Consider the following 24786-nt stretch of genomic DNA (forward strand, 5'->3'; position numbering starts at 1 on the left):
GGTATAGATTAACATGTTGTGTTGATAACTTTGATACATTGTGTCCAGTGTTTTTTATCATACGTATTCGCAAACCAGCTTACAGTTACAAATGTCATGGTATATATATATATATAGACACACACACACACACACACACACACACACACACACACCGGGCGAGGTGGCGCAGTGGTTAGCACACTGGACTCGCATTCGGGAGGACGACGGTTCAATCCCGTCTCCGGCCATCCTGATTTAGGTTTTCCGTGATTTCCCTAAATCGTTTCAGGTAAATGCCGGGATGGTTCCTTTCAAAGGGCACGGCCGATTTCCTTCCCAATCCTTCCCTAACCCGAGCTTGCGCTCCGTCTCTAATGACCTTGTTGTCGACGGGACGTTAAACACTAACCACCACCACCACCACATACACACACACACACACACACACACACACACACACACACACACACACACACACACACACACACGTTCTTCTGGCTGGCACCAGGACTTTGATGATACTCTCCCCATTCTAATGAATTTTTTTTGTGTTGTTCCCTTGGCCTTTATGAAAAAGCCAAGTTAACGACTCATCGCAATGAATAAAATGCTGAGCTCAAGAAAATGAAACTTTCACTCTGTATGAGAGAGTCATCACAAGTCCTGGGGATAGTATTTTGCAGTAAGATTTATGAAACTGTTCTGTTCTGTTCTGTTCTGCTGTAGCAGTTTACTGTAGAATGATAGCTGTTTATTGTTAAATAACATCAATTTTTTTTTTATCGTTCCTTGCTCTGTGTTATCTAAATAATCCTTTACTTTGCAGTAAGAATTATTTAACAGGTATGGCTTTCAAATGGAATTATCATGGATGAACAAAAATTGTGGCCTACAATAGAACAGGTCAAACATTTTAGTTATTTAGCTTGTGACTTCACATATGAGTATGATGAAGATGCAGAGAAGAAATTAGCAATGTTTGGTAATATATGTGGAACAATAAACAGATTTCTGAAAAATACAATGAGGAAAGGAACAAGATTGAAATTTTATAAGGCAAAGACAGTTCCAATGCTTAGCTACACAAGTGAATCGTGGGTTATAAATAAACGTCAAGAAAATCATATTGAATATGGATTTTAGTTGTTTTTTGATCTTCTTGAGCAATTTATTATATAGCTTTATTCCCTTTCAGAAAATTCTGTTCAGTAGCTTTTGTTTGCTTATTTGTGGTAAATGTAACTTGAGTTTGGTGTGGCTCTTGTCCATTGTCATGAATACTGCTGTTTGTGAGATCATTGCTGATGATGTTCCCAATGTACATAACAGATTGATAGACATTATCACATATTACAGTTAAACAGGTCTTTACAGGAAGCTCGGTTACTCTGTTTAGTTATTATTCTAATGGCCCATTTCTGTAGTTTGAAAACTGTGCCCATATTTCGTGGATCTACATGAGACCCGCAAAGAATGATTCCATATGTAAAGAAGAGTGCATATAGAAATAGTATGTAACTATGCTAACACACTGATGACAGGCCTCTAAGGGGGTAGCATGCTGATGACTCTTCTTTGCTAGTACATTTGTATGTTCAGCGCACTATGAATGACAGTAAATATTAATTGCTAAAATTTTTATGTTGCCTCGAAATAGGTGAAATTTTCATTAATGTTTAATTTTGTAGAATTATTTTCCCTCTTTAAGTAGGAATACTTGCTGTTTATTTTCCGTACATTCATTGTAATTTTCTTATATGATATTTCACCATTTAGGGTTAATTTGCCTTTTCTGTTAGAAGTTCCAGTGTTTTAGGTATTGTTACAATGTTACTACCATTACAAAAAAATAATTTTTCCACTTGTCTAACATTGTCTGGAAAGTCACCGAGGTGTATCAAAATCAGTATTGGTCCTAAGATGCTGCCCTGTGGAACTCATATCTCTTAAAATTTTTTATATAGTTTACACCCACATTGGCATGCTTTATTCAGTCTAAGTACACTAAAGTCTCTTCTCTTACCCTTTTTTTTTTTTTTTTTTTTTTTTTTTTTTTTTTTTTTTTTTTTTTTTTTTTTCCAGCATACCTGCTCTTTCTTCATCAGTTAGATTGTACTGTTTTTGTTAAAGTCTTATGTGTCTGTTACTCAGAATAATGTTTTTCTGTTTTCAATGTCTTGTATTGCTTCTGAACTATCAAGGACATCTCTGAACCAGTTATTCTTGATTTTATTTTTCCCAAAAGTAATTGAATAGTTGTTCCACTACTCCGGTTTGTTGTAATCTGAATATGTCAGAAAAAGGCATTCTTCCCATTTTTGGATTGTAACTATTATTGGATGACACAAATTAGAAAGCCAGGATGAATAATGACAGTATTATAAGAAAGGATGGATTGCTACTCTCCATATAGCGGAAATATTGAGTTGCAGATAAGCACAACAAAAAGACTACTAGACAAATAAGTTTTCAGCCAAAAGTCTTCTTCTGAATAAGACAACACACACTCACATTCAACACTCACATTCATGCCATGCCATTGTCTCTGGCTGCCCAGGTCAGACTGCAAGCATACAGGGACGAGGTGCAGAGAGAGTAGGGCAGCTAGATGCAGTTGGGAGGTTAGCTAGAGGGCAGGATTGGGGGGGGGGGGAGGGGTAAAAAAAAAAAAGAAGAAGAGAGAAGTAAAAAGACTGTGGGAGTGTCGGTGGAATAGAAGGCTGTGTAGCTATGTAGTGCTGTAATGGGAACAAGGAGTGGGATAGGTGCGTAGGTATTGGTAGGAAGAACCCAAATGGCCTAGGCTGTGATGCAGTCATTGAAATGAAGGACATTGTGTTGGGCAGTGTGCTCAGCAGCTGGGTGGTCCAGCTGTTTCTTGGCCACAGTTTTTCGGTGGCCACTTATGCGAATAGACAGCTTGTTGATTGTCATGCACACATGGAATGCAGCCCAGTGGTAGCAGCGGAGCTTGTAGGTCACATGACTGTTTTCACAGGTAGCCGTACCTTTGATGGGACAGGAAATGCTTGTGACAGGACTGGAGTAGGTGGTAGCGGCAGGATGTGTGGGACAAGTTTACATGTAGGTGTGTTACAGGCATGTGAGCTATGAGGCAATGGGCTGGGAGCAGAGATTGTGTAGGGATGGACAAGGATATTGTGTAGCTTCTGTGGGTGGCAGAACACCACTGTGGGAAGGATGGAAAGGGTAGTGGGTAGGACATTCCTCATCTCAGGGCATGACGAGAGGTAGTCGAAACCCTGGTAGAGAATGTGATTCAGTTGCTCCAGTCCTGGGTTGTTCTGAGTCACGAGGGGAATGCTCCTTTGTGGCCTGATGGTGGGGCTTTGGGAGGCGTTTGGTGACTGAAGAGAGAAGGTAAAGGATAACTGTTTCTGTACAAGGTTGGGAGGGTAATTTTGGTCTGTGGAAGCCTCTGTGAGGCCCTGGGTATATTTCGAGAGGGGTTACTTATCACTACGGATGCAACAGCCATGGATGAATAGGCTGTATGGTATGGAATGGGTGACAGCTGTCAAAGTGGAGGTATTGCTGGCAGTTGGTAGGTTTGATGTGGGTGGAGGTACTGATGTAGCCATCTTTGAGGTGAAGGTCAACATTGAGGAAGGTGGCTTGTTGGGTTAAGGAGAACCAGGTGAAGCAAATGAGGGAGTAGGTGTTGAGATCTGGAGGAAAGTGGATAGAGTGTCCTCACCCTCAATCCAGGTCATGGAGATATCATCAGTGAATGTGAACCAGGTGAGGGGTTTGGGATTCTGGATGCCCCATGAATAGATTGGCATAGGATGGTGCCATGCAGGTGCCCATTGCCATACCCCAGATTTGTTTGTAGGCACTGCCTTCAAAGGAGAAGTAATTGTGCGTGCAGATATTGTTGGTCATTAGACCAGGAAGGAGGTTGTAGGTTTGGAATCTGTCAGTTGTTGGGAAAGATAGTGTTCAATAGTGACAAGGCAATGGGCATTAGGTACCTTAGTGTACAGAAAGCTGGCATCAATAGTGATGAGCAGGGCACCATACGGAAAAGGAACAGGAGCTGTGGAGAGTTGGTGGAGGAAATAGTAGGTATATTTTATGTAGGAAGGTAGGTTTTGGGTAATAGGCTGAAGATGCTGGTCTACAAGAGCAGAGATTCTCTCAGTGGGGGCACAGTAACTGGTCACAATGGGCGACCTGTGGGGTTGGGTTTATGGACTTTAGGAAGGATGTAGAAGGTAGGGGTGAGGAGAGAGATAGACTTTGGGGAGAGGTTCTGGGATGGGCCAAATCCTTAGGCTGGTTACCATGCTCCCACTGAGAGAATCTCTGCTCTCGTAGACCAACACATTCAGCATATTACCTGCAACCTATCTTCCTATATAAAAGATGCCAACCATTTCCTCCAGTGACTTAGTCAACATCAAATGAACAATACAAAGCTTGTAATGTAATTAAGGTGGACCGCTATTTGACACACGTGCAACATCAGCCGTGCATCAACGTGTTCTCCTCTACACAACATCCTGACATCCCGTCTTAAAACTTTTTTGGCTTTTGTGATATCAGCCAAGCCACTTTACTAATAATTTTTCTATCAAAATTGTAGTGTCCCACATCTGTTTCTCCATTGACAACTTTTTCAGAACACTATCTGAAATAATTCTCACTTAATTTTTACTCTTATGAAATATGTTTTTTGGATGAATTATTTTTTTTTTACCAGCCATCCAAGGTTTGGAGTTGTTTACCACCTTGTTGCCAAGGTGTATTTGTCCTCACAAATCACGTCTGACTTTCACCTTTTGCTCTTCGTACTTTTATCCCAGCTTCACAAAAACTTCTCAATGTTACTCTCTAAATTCTGCCATGAGTACTTGGCACCCTCTGGTACTCTGCCACCTCACTTTGCAACAGTGCTTGCCTTTGGCCTCTGCAAGCTACGACAAATTCTGATTTCAGTACTTAATTAAATTCAAAATCTATTGTGATCCATAATTCTGATCATCATGCAGTTTTTACCATTTGCTCTTTCTCCTGTTACTCAATTCTTACGATTGCAAAACGAAGTATACTGTTAATGAGCGAGGTCAGTGAGTACATCTATCACTTCCACATCTCGTGCAGTATTGCGCTTATTCTGCATCATCTTTTTTTAGTAGAGGCAAAATTTTCATTTGTTTCAGATATTCTGGAAAGTTACCTGAACTGAGAGCTCATATATTAAGTTTAGTTAACAGGGTTTTTATATTGCCTATGAATTCTATGAATATCTATGTTGCTGGCTTCTTATTTCTTGGTTTTAGCATGGTTTTCCTAACTTCATACTCTGTGACAGTTAACATCATTGTACTTGCCTCATAATTTTTTACTGTAACATCATTTCATTTGGGGCATTTTTGGTTTAATTTCTCTGCTCTACATGAAAACTATTCTTTTGCTCATTCTATAAATCATTTACTGATGGTGCATGTATCTTTTATCTGTAAGTTACCGTGACTCTGTTTCTGATTTCCTGTTTCTGCCTCAAAGTTATTTTGCTTTTATCTTCAGCTTTAAGTATTGCTGTGTCATTTGCTGAGGTTTTGTAGCAAGCAGTATCTTCCTTTAAATATCTTTGTATCTTTGATTATAGCTTAGGAACTCTGGCGCACTATGGATTTTTCTTGTGACTCTGAGGTATTTCATGGTGTGGGAGGACTTTCTTATACCTGCTGTTATCCACTTGTTTTTATTGAACTTCGTTATTGACGACGATAATTCTGGAAATTACTGTTCATAGTTCAGTTTAAAACTGTTTGTTGTGTGCACAACAAAACAGTCTGATAATGCCCTCTTCTTTTCCACCTTTTGGCCACCTGTCAGTTTCCAACCACCTTCTTTTCCCCTGTGTTCTGATGTCCTTAACAATTCTTTTGTCTCTTTCTCCAACTGTGCCTGAAAGCCATAGATCTTTCCTACCTGTTCTTTAATCAAATTATTTCTACTACATGAAGTTCCATGAGAGGGCCTTCTGGCATTCCCAGTTTACATCTACATCTACATACATAGTCCACAAGGCACCTTATGGTGCATGGTGGAGAGTACCTTGTACCACTACTAGTAATTTCCTTTCTTGCTCCACTCACAAATAGTGAGGGGAAAAATAAGGCCCTGTACAAGCCATAATTTCTCTTATTTTGTCTACACGGTCATTATGTGAGATGTACATTGGCAGCAGTAGAATTGTACTGCAGTCAGCTTCAATGCCTAGTTCCCTACATTTTCTCAGTAGCGTTCCTCAAAAAGAATGCTGCATTCTCTCCAGGGATTCCCCTTTTGAGTTCCCAAAGAATGTCTGTAATACTTGAAAGGTTATTGAACCTACTGATAAAAAATCTAGCAGCCTGTCTCTGAATTGCTTCAATGCTTTCCTTTAATCTGACCAGATGTAGATACCAAACACTCAAATGGTACTCAAGAATGGGCTGCACTGCTGTTCTCCTCTACACATGAACCACACTTTCCAAAACTTCTCCCAATAAACCAAGGTTGACCATTTGCCTTCACTACTATAATCCTTACATGCTCGTTCCATTTCAAATTGCTTTGCAGTGTTATGCCTAAATATTTAATCAACATGACTGTATCAAGCAGCACACTACTAATGCTGTATTCAAACATTATGGGATTGTTTATCCTACTCATCTGCACTAGTGTACAGTTTGCCATTCATCACACCAACTAGAAATTTTATCTAAGTCCTCTTTTATCCTCCTACAGTCATTCAATGATGAAATCTTCCTGTACACCCCAGCTTCATCAGTAAATGGTCACTGTTTGCTGCTCACTCTATCTATCAGATTATTTATGTATATAGAGAATAATAGCAGTCCTATCACACTCTTGACAATACCCGCATATCTCTGATGAGATGAGCACTCACCATAGAGGACAACATATTGAATCCTATTATTGGGTTGGTGCATAAGCTCTTTGTATTTTTCCATAAGTTTAATAAACACAACAGACACACACAACAGATACTTTAGTCATCAACAGTATATTTTCCTTCACTGTTTACACTAGTCTGCCAATGCTGGGATAACGTTCAATTCTGTACATTCCTTCACTGTTTACACTAGTCTGCCAATGCTGGGATAACTTTCGATTCTGTACATGTAGCAATCAAATGGTTTTGAGGTGAAGAACTCGTTGAGCTATGTTCATATTGCATTTTCAACTGGAAAGAAAGTTTCTTGAAGTTTGTTCCAGAGAACAGAAAAGGTGAAAAACTGAAGGTGCAAGACCAGGTGAATAAGGTGGATGTGGAACAACTTTCCAACCCAACTCCTGTACAGTGTTTGTTTGTTTGTTTGATGTGGGTAGACATTATCATGAAGTAGCTTCACTTCACAGTCTTCCTGGTTGTTGTTCTTGAACTGTGTCTGCAAGACATCTCAGTTGTTGACAGTAAACATCAGCAGTGGTGGTTGGTTACACCTCGGGGAAGCAGTTCACAGCACACCACACAATTACTGTTCCACCTCATGTATAACATCATCTTTGGTGGATGCATGCAGGTCTTTGTACAAGGAGTTGCTGCTTTGTTTAGGCTCGGCCATTCCTTTGTTTTCGTAATGTTGTAATAGAGACACTATTTCTCATCACCAGTAATAATACAGGACAGGAATGGTTGGTGTTTTTCATGAACTGTTGAAGATGAACAAGCAGAGATGCACATATGGTCACTTGCTTATTATTTTTTAATTTGGCTTAGAGTGTGCGGTACCCATATACTTGATTTTTGAACCATCCCCATTGCATGCAAATGTCGCATGATGGTGGAATGATAACAGTTCATTACATTTGACAGTTCTTGAGTACACTGACATGTATCGTTATGGATTAATGCGTTTAAATGATTTTCATCAGACCCTGAAGATTTTCCTGAATATGGAGAGTCACTAATACCAAAATGATCCTCCTTACAATGAGGAAACCGTTTCCTTGCCATGCTCTATCCAGTGGCCTTATCCCCATACAAAGCACAAATGTTTCTGGCTGCCTCCATTGCTATCACCCCTCTGTTGAACTCAAAACAGAAGAAGTATGTTGAAAATGTTCCAATTTCTCCACTTACCGCTCCATTTTCTAGTGTCCACAGTTCACTCACTATCTCCAAAACACAAAATGATAATATGTAAACTAAAACAGCAACAATGAACTACAAATAAAAAATGACAGCCAATAAATAAACCCATAGTAACCAGAGTATCAACATGCTAAACAAAAACACTATGAACTTCTGCATCAACCTAAAACTTAATAAGTCTTCAAGCTATTCACATATCTGGGAACCTATTATGTATGCTTGTACCTTCATTAGCAGTCTGCATTGGGGTACTGTGTCAAATATTTTTTGGAAATCTGGGAATATGGAATGTGCCTGCTGACCTTCATCCATTATTCTCAAGATATCTTGTGAGAAAAAGGCAAGCTGAGTTTTGCATGAGTGATGCTTTCTATAATCTTTCTCATTTGTGGACAGAAGCTTTTCCCTCTCAAGGAAATTTATTTATTATGTTCGAACCGAGAATATATTCACGAATTGCAGTGACCTCCAACTGCGGTCCTCCCTACAAGACCATTTGCCACGAGATTCACAACAAACCCCATTTTCTGCTACCCTATGACAGATCCACTCATGCTCAAAGATTTTGAAACAAAAAAAATCAATGAAACAAGGAATGGTACATACACTAGATTATGTAAATATGCGAGTATAACATTTGTGAGTTCAGCAAGCAGCTAAACAAACAAACAAACAAACAAATAATAAAATAAAAAATTCCCTTGTCACCTTTCCTTTGCAAGTTTTATTTAGTTGACAGTAGAATGAATTAGCAGTTACTTTTATTACAAGGGATTTGATGTACAATTTTTTAACAAGATTATTTTGAATTTTTTGCTTGGAAAATTAATCCAATGTTGCAAGTGTTGGAAATTCAATGTAAACATGAGATATTTTGCAAAATGCACTGTAAAATATGAACTGTTCACTTGTCTGACAATAATATGCACTAAGGTATCTATTCATTATGGAATATAGTCAGATCTAGGACTATTGACTAGCTTTTATATAATTTAACACTTAGAAAATTTGGGCATAGATATTGAATATTGGAGTTTCAAAATAACAAGAGATATTTCCTAAAACGTACTGTAAACAGTTTACTTGTGTTATAATAATAATAATAATAATAATAATAATAATAATAGATATATATTAATGCATGTTTTTGCTACAGAATGTATCCACATCGAGAACAAGAAACTCTTGAATAACTTCTAGTTTTGTGCAACAAATACTTACTTGCCTCACTCATCACCCATCTTGAAAATAGATCGGTCAATTGGACTGATATTGCAGTGTTCATTTGTAGAGGGTATAACCTATGCAATGTCACTGAAGAGACAAATCAATTACAAGTCTTTGTTTGCAGTTTCAAAAACTCAGCTTCTTTTGTTGACACTGAGACATTGGCTTTTTGTTTGATAGCCCAGCTTACTACTTTTTTTCTTTATTTTTTCTTAAAAAATGTGATACTTAGCAGGTAAACAAATGTCAGAAGTGTCGCTGCTGACAGATATATTAAACAGCCCATCTTTTCTTCATGGGAAATTTTTAATCATCACATATGTTAATTCTTTTTCAGTTGCTTTAGAGGTGGTGTTTGCTTCTGCTGTGTTTTCATGGAAGCTTTCTGACAGACCAGAATGAATAGTGGACATAATTTTTGATTGAAAATTCCAGAAGTGTCCATAAGCTTCCAATGTAGTCGTGATTTCCATCTGCAGTTTGTTTAGAAAGTCTTTGATAATGCTCTTGTTGGTTGCAACAGTGAGTCCAATAGTGTATAAAACAGGATATGAGTCTGTTATCACTAGAAATGTGATAGCACAGGCAATGGATTTCTACTGCTTTCGAATAACTGAAAATGGAATGGCACATGCATGATCATTCCAGCATCTTAGACATTGGTTTAAGTTACAAAGATGTGGAAAAAGTTTGCATAGCTTTCTAGTACCATCATGAAATCCATGAGCGTTTGCTATTATTGTGTTGTATTGAGCATTTGGACTGAATATTTCATGATATTCAGTGTGTTGCTACTGACTGTAGCCCCAAAAAAACCTGTTCAATGGTATTTTCCCATTGATGTTCTGTTATGCATGAAAAACTCAGTGATTAGAGTCAGCTGTGTGCCATACTACTAATTCTACATCTACATATATATACTCCACTAGCCACCAAGCGGTGTGTGGGAGAGGGCACTATTCGCGCCAGTCATATTTCCCCTCCCTCTGTTCCACTCGTGGAACTTGCGAGGGAAAAATGACTGTCTGAACGCCTCAGTACGAGCTCTAATTTCCTTTATCTTTGAATGGTGATCATTGCGCAATTTGAAAGTTGGTGGTAATAATATACGCTCTACATCTGTGGTGAAGTTCGGATTTTGGAATTTTGTCAGCAGCCCCTTCCGTTTAGTGCGTCGTCTATCTGCAAGTGTGTCCCACTTCAAACTTTCTATGTGATTTGTAATGCTCTCGCGATGGCTAAATATACCAGTTATGAATCATGCCACTCGTCTTTGGACTTTCTCAATCTTTTGAATCAGACCCAACAGGTAAGGGTCCCATACAGACGAACAATACTCTTAACACTGGACGAACTAGAGTATTGTAAGCAATTTCTTTTGTTGAAGGACTGCATTGCTTCAGGATTCTACCAATCCCGCAATCTAGAGTTCACCTTACCCATTACTTATGTAATCTGATTGTTCCATTTGAGATCATTTCAAATAGTTACACCCAGATACTTGACGGATGTTACCGCTTCCAAAAACTGGGCATTTATTTTGTACTCATACATTAATTCATTTGAAGTCTTTATAGGATTATTATCCAGTTATGAAATTTCTTCTTTCATTTTTGATTTGCAGTCACTCAGGTCTCGATTGTTTCAGAATACTTCCTCGGCTCACCCACTTCCACTAATGTGCATTTGATCAAAGGTTTTGATTGTCGAACTTGCTCCATGTTTCCAAGTCGAACCTGTGCTCTTCCACACCCTTCTGCTTCAGGTGTACCTTCCACTGAAGAAACTGCTGATTCACATGATTTATTTATTAAGGTGACCTTAATAAATAAATCGTCATCAAGACTGTTTTTAATAGTAAATATTTGTAACACATTGATCACTGTCACTCCCACAATGTATTCAAAAGTAATACAATACCTTGCACCTGAACATAAACTGTGTGATAGTTACTTGATGGGACAAGACGCAAACCTGACTCCTGACCTTGAATGTACTAGTAAAGTGAAATAAAAGATATAGTTGAGGAAAAGGGCGTATATGTTATCCTGTGCAGAATGTGCTTAGATCGACTGTCTTAACATTTATGAAGTATTCGTTGGTCATGATATGAGGAAGACATCATGTGCTTACACGGTATGGCCTGTCTAGGAAAATTTTTTGCTTAAGCACAAAGTTCATTCACCTAAAAAGAACTTAGGAGTGGGAAGGATAATATAAAGCCAACATCGTCATCACTATGACTACATCTAGAAATTTTTGAGATGTAAATGTTAAGCACTTGCTTAGCTATGGTTACAACATATGATCATCCTATTGACTTAGCACACAAATGGTTATTATTGAACTATGAACAATTCTATAACGAATCTGTAACGTCCGGCAATACAGGCCATATAAAATAGATGATCATTATTCAAGATGAGTATATTTGACCTGAAATGGTCTAGAATCAAGTCAAAAACTAATGCACGTGTCTGAGCTTCTTGACGAAGTTATGGTTATGAGTTACAGAAAACACTAAAGTAGGGGATAATGTGGCGGCAATGGGGTACTCAATTTGCCTTCATGGAGGTGATCCACACACATACTCTAAAAACTGTGTGTCGAACACTGCCATCATAATTCGGACCTGGTGACCACTGCCATTGAACTTAAGGAATGACATCGGAATTATGTTTGAAGCTAAAATGTGACTTGGCCAATACCGCTCCGGTCAACACATTTAAAATAATTGATTGACATAGGTCAATATGTACTTAAAGAATTAGTCTAAACTATGGGAGGATGACGGGAAAATGGTTAAATTATGATGTGATTTGGCGAGCAACGCTCCAAGGACACCTTTAAACGTCATTGAGTAAGATCAGTTCAAACTGATCCGGCTAGTCTGAACCAAAACTTTGTATCCAGTAGATTGTGGCAAGGTGTCGTTACCCTCTTGTGATACGTATATGGATATGACTGCCATTAATTATGTTAATAAAAAAGTTGTGTATGACTAGGTGATGGCATCACTGCTATCATACACACAGAGTATTGACAACAATCGGTCATATTGAAGGATTATGTGGTAGCACCTATATTCTGTAATGGGGTAGTGACTTGGTGATCGTCATTCCGGTTACTACACGTACATGCTATTTACCGCCGAAGTTATTATCCACTAATTAAATCAAGTGTTGAAACCGTTCTTAACTCTAGAACGTGCATACCGAATATCGGTTGACCATCTGTGTGCGTGTTCAAGGTTTTCAATACGCCAAATATTAACCATTTATGATGATACCCTATATAATAATGAAATATTAATTAGGTAACTGAGTATTCCTATATAACTAATAGACACCTTCATAGATTTTTTTATGGTGTCAAACTAATATACCTAGCTATTCAACCTAAGGGAGTACAGACATATGTTGGCAATGGTAAAGCATACGCCGCATTAACATTATGGTGGATCAAATAATGGTTGTAAACCTTCAAAGAAGCTTCTATTTCGCAGCTGCAGTTGGTCATTAAGAAGCTTGTTTTTGTTATGCAGTAAATGTTTAAATATTTGCATTTGCTCTAAAATGTCTAACCTTGTACCTTTTACTTCACTATGCAAAAGCTGAGTATTGTGGGAGGGGTTGGGTGCATGAGCCCATTGCACTAAATGTTCAGCAAATGTTTAACCACATGTGCAATCTCCAGTTTTAGTAGGAATATGCTCCTTGTACTTTGTTAATAAGGCTCTTCCAGTTTGGCCAATATAAAATTTCGGACATTCAGTACCGAAAAATATTTCGATATTTCAAGAAACAGCATATAGGCCTTGGTGGTGTAGGTTGTATTTGAATTTCATTAAAGCTCATTTTGGAATGGTTGTTCTTTAAGAATTATGTACTATCTCCTATCTAAATTTTCAGACCTAAATTCTGTGGTAAATGGTTACTGTAAGCCATGTGGTGGTTGTTCTTTAAGAATACTATCTCCTATCTAAATTTTCAAACCTAAATTATGTGGTAAATGGTTACTGTAAGCCATGTGGTGCAATGTAAGTCTCTGTTTTTGTAATTACACAAAGACTACTTGTATTATTGCTTTGCAGCCATATCCGATCGTCGGAGGATGTGAGCTCAGGCTATTCATCTGCTGAACCACTCTACCAGCACGGCAGCATCAGTGGAGGGCAGCATGGTGAAAGTCGTCCTGATAGCTTAGCGAGTAGTCGTGAACCACTTGTTCGGACTGCTTCCGTGGGTGGATCTTCACGGTCTGCCCGTACACGATCTTCTCGTGGTGGTGGTGGAACTGTTACAAAAAAGGGATCTTCACCTGGGGTTCCTGAGGCAAGTACATAATGCCACTCTGTTTACAGTTTCTTCATAACTTTCTGTCTACACTTGGCAGCACAAAAATGGCTGGAGGCAACATTCAAGCTACCCTCAATGTGGCACAGGAGCTAGTTGCAGTTCAAGCTGTACAATGATACTAATAAAAGAACAGAACACTTGTAATTGTGAGTACAACTGAAGAAATCGTAACTTGTTGACACTTAGCATAAGGGGGGACACACTAAGAAACACAATACAATCTGTGACATGTAATATATTGTATTATAAATCTGAAAAAGCATTCCGTGTGGTAAAATTGCAGCAACAGATTGAACAGTAGCAAGACTGACCTCTGTGTTCAGGAAACTTGTTTAACAAGCAGGTAGTTCAATGGGTCTATCAAAAGGTTGTATGTTTCTAAACATTGCAGTATATTGAATCATGGATTGCATTTTTGTTACTGCTTTAATATATTGCATCTCTGGATGAAACAAAATTAAAGGAGTGAAGAGACTACAATAGGTATTAAGAATGGCACAACATGGGATTTTTTTCACTTTTTATAACTTGTCCAAAGTCATTTGACTTCATCCAGTGAGAAAGGGACCCTGCGGACCATACATTGTTCATTACCTGCCACTTCATCACTGACAGCAAGAGCGATATTCCTTAGATCACCGTAGGGTGTTGGTCAATTTTGTCAGATCACCCATTTTGTCTCCAATTGTACAGTCTTTGACATACAACTGGCTGCCAGCCATCTGTCTCAGTGACTTAAGTTCAAACCAAGTATTAATGCAAGAATAAACTTGACTGCTAGCCTGATTCTGAATTTGACAAACTACACCATGCAATAGCACTGTATGCTGCAATAGTTTGAGAGTGGAAGGAAATGCTCTGCTGCTTATGAAGCCTATTCCATTACACACCAGTCATTTAGTGTACAATAGATGAAGAAATCAACTCTTTCTGCAGTTTCGTTTTTTCCCAACAACACCAGAAGTATTTGCTGAATCAAATCAAAATTTGGTACTTTGTCATTGAGGACGACGACGACGATGACGACAACGTTGTATTTTGCAGTCTGTGATTGGGTTGGTGGAAATTTTAAGCTGACTGAAAATGATATAATAGGTATTTTGCTAAATTTTATTAATGATTTCCTATTTTAGGAGTTTTCCAGTACACAAAGGATGTGAGAGCTTGTGCACTGCTAATGTTTCGACATGACATAGTTAATGATGTGACAGTCACTTATGCAAAATACAGCATGAGAAACATCAATGTGTAATGTGGTATCATGATTAAAAATATTCTGAAAGTTCAGATTAATTAAATGCTGACACAAAGTGGACAACCATGTACCCACATGGAGTCCCGTACAGTTAGGGTTTCATGGCTGTCACAGGCATATGAAAATTGTGACGGGAGTCAATTTTTATAGAACCCCAGGGAAAAGAAAGTGGCAGTGCTCTGTAACCAATCAAAGTGTGCATGGAAAAATTCCTGTAGTAGTTGGTGTTAGAACTGCACCTTTTTTAGATTGAAGTCAGCTGGTAGGTATACCTGCATAAAGGAAGTCAATCTAACTAAAGGCTCACCTTCGGAGGATGTAATGTTTCCAAGTACAGAAGGAATTAGCATATTTCATCAAAATGTAAGAGGTATTAGAGGTAAAGTTAGTGAACTGCTTATAGATGTTGACTCTGGAAATTATTGGTATATCAGAGCACCACTTAAATAATTTGACAATTCAGAGGCTTCCTTTACCAGGATACAGATTAGCTGGCTGTTTCTGAAGGAGATCCTTGCAGGGTGGGGCAGTGACTACGTGTGTAAATAAACAGTATTCCATTTGAGTCCATAGACGTATCACGACACTACACTGAACAGATATTTGAATGTTTTGCAGGGGCAATTGAATTTAGTGAAACTAAAAATCTAATTTTTGCTGTTTATAGGTCTCCTAACTTCAACTTCAGAGAATTTCTGCTCAAGCTAGAAAGGGTTCTTGATTCACTTTGTAGGAAGTACCATAAATTAGTTATATGTGGTGACTTCAATATTAATTTTGTATATGATAGTGCAAGAAAAACGATGTTGGTACATCTCCTAAATTCATATGATCTGATGTAGACTGTGTTTTTTCCAACTAGTGTGCTGGGCAACAGTAGCGCAACCATAAACAATATTTTTATTCATTCTTCATTACTAGATGGGCATTCTGTTAGTAAAAGCATGAATGGCCTTTCAGACCATGATGCACAAATTTTAAGACTAAAAGGCTTTTGTACTCAAACCAGTGTCATATTTAATTACAAACTATGTAGGAAAATTAATCCAACAGCAGTAGAGAGGTTTTTGAACCTTGTCAAGGAACAAGAGTGGCAGGATGTTTATAGTGCCGATAACATAGATGATAAATACAATGCTTTCCTTAACACATTTCTCATGCTCTTTGAGAGTTGCTTTCCATTAGAACATTCTAAACGGGGTGCTAGCACTAATAGGCAGCCCGGATGGCTGACTAGTGGGATAAGGATATCTTGTAGAACAAAGCGGGAATTATATCAAAATGTTAGAAGTAGTCACAATCGAGCTACAGTAGTTTATTACAAACAGTATTGTAAGGTGCTTAAAATGTTATTAGGAAGGCAAAGAGTATGTGGTATGCAAATAGAATAGCAAATTCACAGGATAAAATTAAAACCATATGGTCAGTTGTGAAGGAATGTCTGTTTAGCAGTACAAGGTCGACGATATAAAGTCAGTTTGCAGTAAAAATATTTCTGTTACTGATAAATCAGATATATGTACAGTATTTAACAATCATTTTCTGAGCATTGCTGGTGAATTAAATAAAAATTTAGTTTCTACAGGAAATCATATAACTTCCTTGGCAAACGCCTTTCCGAGATTGATGTCTGAAATACTCCTCTATGATACAGACAAGAGGGCATTGAGTCAATAATTAATTCACTGAAGACTAAGGACTCCCATGGTTATGATGGAGTGTCTAGCAGGATATTAAAGTATCATGCTGCATATGTTAGCCCTGTATTTAGTCATATTTGTAATTTTTCCTTTAGGAATGGTCAATTTCCTGAGTGATTAAAGTACTTAATAGCAAAGCCACATATAAAAAGGGAGAGAGGGATAATGTAGATAATTTTAGACCTATTTCTATGCAATCAGTGTTTGCAAAAGTTATTGAAAAGGCTGTGTATGTAAGGATAATATATCATTTTATCTCGCACGATTTGCTATCAATGTACAGTTTGGCTTTAGAAGTCATTTAACAATTGAAAATTCTATATTCTCTCTTCTCTGTGAGGTACTGGATGGGCTAAGCAAAAGGTTTCAAATGCTTGGCATATTTTTTGATTGTGTTGATCAAAAAATATTGCTCCAGAAGTTGGACCGTTACGGAATACAGGGAATAGCTCACAACTGGTTCACTTTAGCAAGAGGCAGCAAAAGGTCATTATTCATAATGTTGATAACAGCTGTGGTGTGGGGTCTGAGTGGGGTACTGTCAAGTGGGGGATGCCCCAGGGATCAGTGTTGGGGCCACTCCTGTTCCTTATTTATATAAATGATGTGCCCTCTAGTATTACGGGTAACTCTAAAATATTTATGTTTTGCTGATGACACTAGCTTGGTGGTAAACGATGTTGTGTGCAAGATTGGCTCGGTTTCAAATAGTGCAGTACATGACCTAAGTTCATGGCTTGTAGAAAATAAACTAATGCTTAATCACAGTAAGACTCGGTTTTTACAGTTTCTAACACACAATTCAACAAAACCTGACATTTTAATTTCACAGAATGGACATATGATTAGTGACACTAAACAGTTCAAATTTCTAGGTGTTCAGATAGATAGCTGTCGTGGAAGGCCCACATTCAGGATCCTGTTCAAAGACTTAATACTGCCATTTTTACTATTTGAACGGTATTAGAAGTGAGTGATTGTTCAACATGAAAATTAGTCTACTTTTCTGATTTTCATTCATATGGTATTATTTTTTGGGGTAACTCTTCCCATTCTAAATTGATATTTTTGGCTCAGAAAGGGTGCTTCGGCCAATACATGGTTTAAGTTCACGAACCTCTTGTCAATCCCTGTTCACAAGTCTGGGTATTTTGACATTAGCCTCTCAATACATATATTCCTTACTGTCATTTCTTGTTAACAATATTAGCTTATTCCCTAGAATAAGCAGCTTTCCCTTGGTTAATACTCGGCAGAGATCAAACCTGCATTTGGATCGGACTTCCTCAACTCTTGTGCAAAGAGGTGTGCAGTATACTGCTGCATCCATTTTCAGTAAGCTACCACTCCAATTCAAAAATCTTAGCAGTAATCTACGTGCTCTCAAATCGAAACTGAAGAGTTTCCTCATGCGTCACTCCTCCTATTCTGTTGGAGTTCCTTGAAAAATTAAACTGATTCTTATTGTATTGTTGATTGCGTTTACATACACTTATGGACTGACTTTTTCAGTTTCATAAACATTTATTTTTGTCTGTTATTACTTTTATATTGTAATTTCATGTACTGACACATTCCATGACCTTGGAGAGTTGCTCCTCAATTTGGATCTATGAAACTAGACGTGTAAATAAAAATTAAAAAAAAAAAAATATGAAAAGGGTAGATAGCTACTCACCATGTAGAGGAGACTCTGATCACAGAGAGCAGTCTTTCATTGTGTATGACTGTGACTCAATATCTCCTCTATATGGTAAGTAGCAATCTATCCTCTGCTTAATATTGCTGTTATTCCATCCTGAACTTTCTAGTGTTTGAAACAGGCTTAAATTGTTTTATTTGTATCAGTGCTGTACAGAACCTGAGCTCTAGCCCTGATCCATACTGGCCAATTTTTGTGCTGTTAAGTGTACTTTTTTTTTACACTTTTAACTCATAATTTGCATTTGAAATTATGATTATCGTTTCAACAGTCTTACACGATGCAAAGTGATAGTAATTTTTTTGTGAACCATTGCTTCTACCATGAAAATATTCTGCACTCTTTCATGTTTTTTGTGTCATCATCATCCAGTTTTTTTCATGAAGTTCATTTTCAAGTGAAGATGACTCTGTTGTTATCTGGGTCATCTGATGCCAGTTTGGATAAAGACTACTATGAACTTTTCTTGAAATAAAAAGGAATAATTGTTTATAGGTTATTACCTATATTTTTAACTTTGTCTAATATAATATTTGCTGCCTGATGTAGCACATTAGGAGTGTGGTGCTTAATTTCATTCTATCAAAAATAATTTTATTTAGATATTACAGTAGTGAAAGTTGTAAAATGGGAACCATGAAAAAAATGATGATAGTAACCACACATTTATAGCTGATTGGTGTGTGGCACTTACAAACATATAGTAGTATAGAGAATTACAGCTTCTGACACACACACACACACACACACACACACACACACACACACACACACACACACACACACAAAAACCCACCTGAATGTAGGGTCATCAGTGAATGCAGCCACATTGTTTGGCAACTGTGCTGCAATTCTGTGAAGATTTCTATATGTGTGCAACAACAAACTGTTTATCAGACGTTTGCTCAATTTCCGCAAGTCCCATATAGTAAATGACATTAATCTTCTATCCTCCTTGCATCCCCCCCCCCCCCTCTGCCCTGCACATGCGTGTGTGCGCGCGCACACACACACACACACACACACACACACACACACACACACACACTCACTCTCTCCGTTATTGTCCCATCCATTTTACACTCCGTATTGCCATAATTGTGTTATTCCCTCCCCTGCTCCTCTACCCACTACCATTCCGCCAGGAGAAGCTCTCATAAACATTCAGTGCTACCATACAATAGGATGTATTGCCTGCATTTGTATAACTGTGTGTGTGTGTGTGTGTGTGTGTGTGTGTGTGTGCACACCCGCGCGCAATTGTAGGGTGGTTTTGAGGGGGTTGAATCTAGTGAAACTGTGTGTGTTAATGTATGTTTACGTGCCTAGCATCTCTCAGCTACAGATAATGGTTTCCTATCTTTGTTTTTGTTTATATATTTAAAAAGAAAGATGATGAGACTTACCCAACAAAAGCGCTGGCAGGTCGGTAGACACACAAATAAACACAAACATACACACAAAACTCTAGCTTTCGCAACCAACGGTTGCCTCGTCAGGAAAGAGGGAAGGAGAAGGAAAGACAAAAGGACATTTGTCTGCTTGTGTCTTGTATGTATGGATGGATATGTGTGTGTGTGCGAGTGTATACCTGTCCTTTTTTCCCCCTAAGGTAAGTCTTTCCGCTCCCGGGATTGGAATGACTCCTTACCCTCTCCCTTAAAACCCATATCCTTTTGTCTTTCCTTCTCCTTCCCTCTTTCCTGACGAGGCAACCGTTGGTTGCGAAAGCTAGAGTTTTGTGTGTATGTTTGTGTTTATTTGTGTGTCTATCGACCTGCCAGCGCTTTTGTTGGGTAAGTCTCATCATCTTTCTTTTTAAATTTGTTTTTGTTTACTTAGATATAGCTTTTTAACTGGATAGGTGTATTTTTGTGCAGCTCATAGGGGGAAAAAAAGAAAAGAAAACAAAGTGTCTGATTTTTCCACCTAGTTTGAAACACTCAAAGTGAAGTACAGTGGAAACATTTTTGCCACAAACATTGACTTGGTGAAGCAAAGGATACGTGCTCATTGTTATTGAAGACCTCTTCTTAATAGTGTGCTTGCTTATTTTCTTATTTTTATTCTTTATTTTTTTTTTTTTAGATGTAGTGTATTGTTTATTTTGTAATTAATTTTCAAGCCTCTTATCATATTTAATCTCTGGAAACTGTATCAAATTTATGTTTTATTTACATATGATTTCACTGTTTATTTTAGCAGTCGAGAATCCACATTTAGATTCTGTTATTTCTGTTTAAAGGCCAGTGAAGAATGTAGCCTCGGAGAAAACGACGACCTAGACATGAGTTCTCTTTCTCCTTCCCATTCTCGTTCCCGTTCCAATTCCCTGCCAATGTCAGCTGACCTCCTACGACCTGAGTTAGTCGCCCTCCTACAAGCATTAAATGCTGAACTTGAGCAGAAAGTTTCCATGAGCAAACTGTCAGAGATTAAAGTTTCAGAAGCGGTAAAACAAACTGAAAAACCAGAAGATTCTTTTCACTTAGATGAAGGAGAAATAATGGAGTCTATACACAGAACTGAGTCATCTTCCATTTTAGAATTGGCTGGAACTAAGGAAATGTCAGATATCAAAGTGAGTGAATCCTTCCATCCAAATCAGTCTGATATTAATTCAGCAATAGAATCTGATGATGATTTTTATGATTCTGTTTCTGTACCTCCCCCAAATGTGCTAAATGAGTGCCAGTTTAAAGATACAAAAGAAGAGTTTATTGATTCTTATTCTGAAATGGTGAATGAGCCAGAAAAGGTAAATATTTGTTTGGGTCAAGAAATAATTGATAATGGTTCTGCAGCTACATTCACATCATCATCTTCCAACATGCTTCCAAACATCTCTGAGCAATGTAAAACTAGTACAGAAAATAATGTTGATGATCCACTGGTTGATTCTGTAGGAACTTCAAATGTTGATGAAAGCAAAGACATGCAAAGTTTGATAACCATTCCTCAAGAAAATGTGAAAACTGAAACTACTTTGCTTCCAATGGATGTAAATCCTCATTTGTGTGCAGAAAGTTTTGCACCCGCTATGTCTGAAGCCCTTAAAGGAGGTAATGCAAGTGATAAAATGTTAGTTATGAACTCAACAGAGCCATTAAAACAGTTAGAGGAAATAAATAATGCCTTGCAGAGGGAAGAGAAATGCCATGACTGTATTTCTGAGTCAAATCAGAGTCCTGGAAATGCAGATAAAACTGCTTGTAATGATGGAAAGGTTTTAGAAGAAAGTAATGTTTTTTCTCAAACAAAAGATGGTAGCTATTCTTCTGAGCAGATTTCATCAAGTGCAAAGGCTGAAATGAACTGTCCAAGTAACATTGTAGGCGCAGAAGAGGATCATGAGATCATAGGTGATGATTTTCAAGATGCAAGTGATATTGAAGGCAGGAAGACAGAAAACAGTATCTTCAGTGATATGCTTAACAATAAGCAGCTGAGTCTACCAGGTGTGTCACATGGAGTTCCTGATAATACCCAGCAAGTCATAATTTCTGTAGTTGAAAAGCCATCATTAAGAGTTGATTCAGATGACAACAAAGACTTGAAAGCAGAAAACAGCATTTCTCATGATAATTCTGACCATAATCAGCCAAGTCTGCAAGCTACGGCTTATGCTGCTCTTGATAAAGCTCAGAATGCAACAATTTCCTCAGCTGACAATCCATCTCTAAACACTGACAGCGCTGAAAAAATTCTTGGTGCAGAGACAGTTTCAAACAAAAGTGACAGCATTTGTGATTCTCAGACCCCACTAAATTATGACTCTCAAATTCCAACAAATTCAGACTCACTTCAAGATCCAAAGAAAGATGTTCGGTCAGGAAGATATCACAAACTTCAAGCACCAGATCCACCTCCAAGATCTAAAAGGTCATCATCAAAAGGCTCTATTTCTGAGGAAAGTGAAAAGAAATCAGAACACAGGTCACGTTCACCGAAAAAAATGGCAGAATCACCAGTTGCAAAGCTGCATGGACAGATAGAAAACCTTGCATCAATGCTTCCATTCTGGCAGAGTGGCAAAAGATCCCGTGGAAAGGAAGTTGGTACAGCAGAAGATGGCATTCGCATACGTGAGATGTCACGCTCGCCCAGTCGACGTATTGGTCGTCAAGCACCGCATTAATAGACCCATTCAGAAAGTTAGGAACTGAACTGTATTTAGGGGTTATTGATATCTGAAGCCTATTTTTTATATTTTTGTGTTACGTATTACCCATTTGCCATGCCTTGCCACATTGTTGTAGGAGTCTTGTCTATGGTACGAGGAAGAATTAGTTGTGCATTTGGGCATCTTTAGCTACAGTATAATGTTGGTCTACTCAGTTTCCTAAATGCAGTATTATAAGAAATTACTAATGAGTTACTACGAACCCTTTCATTGCACCTAATGTGTTAACTTATTGTTTAGGCCAGGAGCTCCATTCAGACTTGTGATATACTAACAGAGATAAAGGATAAACTCTTCCTTAACTGCTGATATGTTGTGATTGTCTAATATTATGTATGTTCCATGCTCACTGAAGGTGATTGGGAATATTACATAACCATTATAGTGTATGAATAACCTGGAAGAGTGCAGTTGAATATGAGAGAGTGGAACATTGTTTTTCGTAAAGTTACTGCTTTCAGCTCATGATATACTTTTCATAATGAGAAAATGAGATGTACAGATGGGAAGATGCTTGCTATGTTCATAGAAGTGACTTCAAAGTTTCTTCTGACAGTGAAGGTGAAGATATCATGGTGACTGAAACTAAAACATTTTGGTGAGGTAATTCTATTTTTTGAACATGTATTCATCCTCCTGTACTGTGTTCAGAGAGATCATCCGAAGATGAATCAAAATAGCAAGCAATATAAATCAATGTAGCACCTGTCTGTGAAGTTCACTGAGAGAAACATCACTTTTCCAAAACTCTAGCAGGACTGACTTTATTTATGGGACACACGCTAATTGTGAACTATTTTTGATACTTTTTTATGAGACTTTCCTGAGTAAAATGTATGTACTTACTATAAATAAATTCAATACTGTATAATTTGTATTCAATAACATATGACCAAGAACATAAAAAGATGTTCAGTGGAAAGCTGTGGAACGTACATGATGAATTTAGAGAAACAAGAAGAATGTTAAATCGAGTGCACTCCTAAAATAATTGCTCTGCAGAGACAGAAAAGTGGTTCATGAAACAACTGGGCTTTATCAGTTTGTTTCCATTTCACAGTCCGTCCTTCAGGCTGGCAACACACTCCTGCCGATTTGGCAGTTACCATCTTAAAAGAGAGAGAGAAAAAAGACGGTGGTGAATTCGTGGCTGAAAATATCAGTATAGTTAATGTTATGATTATTACCTTACATCCAGGGACTGACTTGCTATATTCATAGTTAATGCCCTCACCATTCAATAAGCTAAGAAGATACTTTGGTTAATTCTGTTCACATCTTGTTCAGAAATCTTAGCTTTAGGCAGAAATGCTCTTGTTGCTTATATGTTCTGTCTATTTGCAAATACTTTTGTATTCACATCTTCATGCTGTGTCCTCTCTGTATCATATCTCCTGAGGGAAGCCTGTGTATGTGACATCATGTTTAAATTTTGAAAATTTGTTAGATTTGAACAGGTTAAATATTTATTTTTCAGATTGTTAACAAATTATGATATAATCCATGATATAAATAGAAGAACCGGACAACACCAGCCATCAGTGAGACGTATTTTGTGATAGCAGATGTACAACACTATTCCACATATTGTTTGAGTCTGTGTAAATAAAATTACTACTTGTGAAAACATAAGACGGGCTTTGTCTTTTATTGTATTTGAGTTACACGAGAAAGCATCATTAAGCAACACACAATATTAGTTCACAATATCACCTGTCAAGTCATTTTTAGTACCCATAATTAATGATATCCAAATTTAATTTACAGCTTCTACTTACAGGTGTTGCAGATACACACAAGATCATAATGAAACAAAAATGCTAGCTTTAGAACCAAATGTTCCATCACCCAGCAAATAGAGTGGAGGGAAAGGAGTAATGCTATTCAAGGCCTAAATAATAAAGAATCCCAGACCCTGGGTAAAAAGGGAAACCAGAATATAGGACAGGATAGGAAAAGAGGGAATCATCATATTATATCATAAAATATCAATGAATGAAGCCACATCCAGCATATTTTACAAAAAACAGGAATGTTGAAAATCTTCTCTGACTAAAACATACAGGTTACAGGAACATCCATGTCTACATCCATACTCCACAAACTATCTTACGGTGTATGGTGGAGGGTACCCTCCCCCCCTTTCCCTATTCCACTTCGAAATAGCACATGTGAAGAATGAGTGTCAGAAGACCTCAATATCGCCTCTGGTTTCTCAAATTTTCTCATTGTGGTTGTATCGCAA

General features: G+C 37.8%; 1 protein-coding gene and 1 non-coding gene across 5 annotated transcripts in view; both read left to right on the forward strand.

Moving 5' to 3' along the window:
* Nucleotides 1–24173, forward strand: part of LOC126092109 (uncharacterized) — a 280658-nt gene extending 256485 nt beyond the window's left edge. For all 4 annotated transcript variants that reach the window (XM_049907543.1, XM_049907544.1, XM_049907542.1 and 1 more), the window contains 2 exons: nt 13437–13677; nt 20604–24173. In XM_049907543.1, the coding sequence (XP_049763500.1) occupies nt 13437–13677; nt 20604–22496 (2134 nt within the window). In that variant the 3' untranslated portion in view covers nt 22497–24173. The remainder of the gene's footprint in view (nt 1–13436; nt 13678–20603) is intronic.
* On the forward strand, nt 158–230 carry Trnaa-cgc (transfer RNA alanine (anticodon CGC)). Its single transcript has one exon. It is a non-coding gene; the product is annotated as a tRNA-Ala (tRNA).
* Nucleotides 24174–24786: the final 613 nt, after the last annotated feature.

Source organism: Schistocerca cancellata, chromosome 7 (genome assembly GCF_023864275.1).
Source record: "Schistocerca cancellata isolate TAMUIC-IGC-003103 chromosome 7, iqSchCanc2.1, whole genome shotgun sequence".
NCBI classification, from domain to species: Eukaryota; Metazoa; Arthropoda; class Insecta; order Orthoptera; family Acrididae; genus Schistocerca; species Schistocerca cancellata.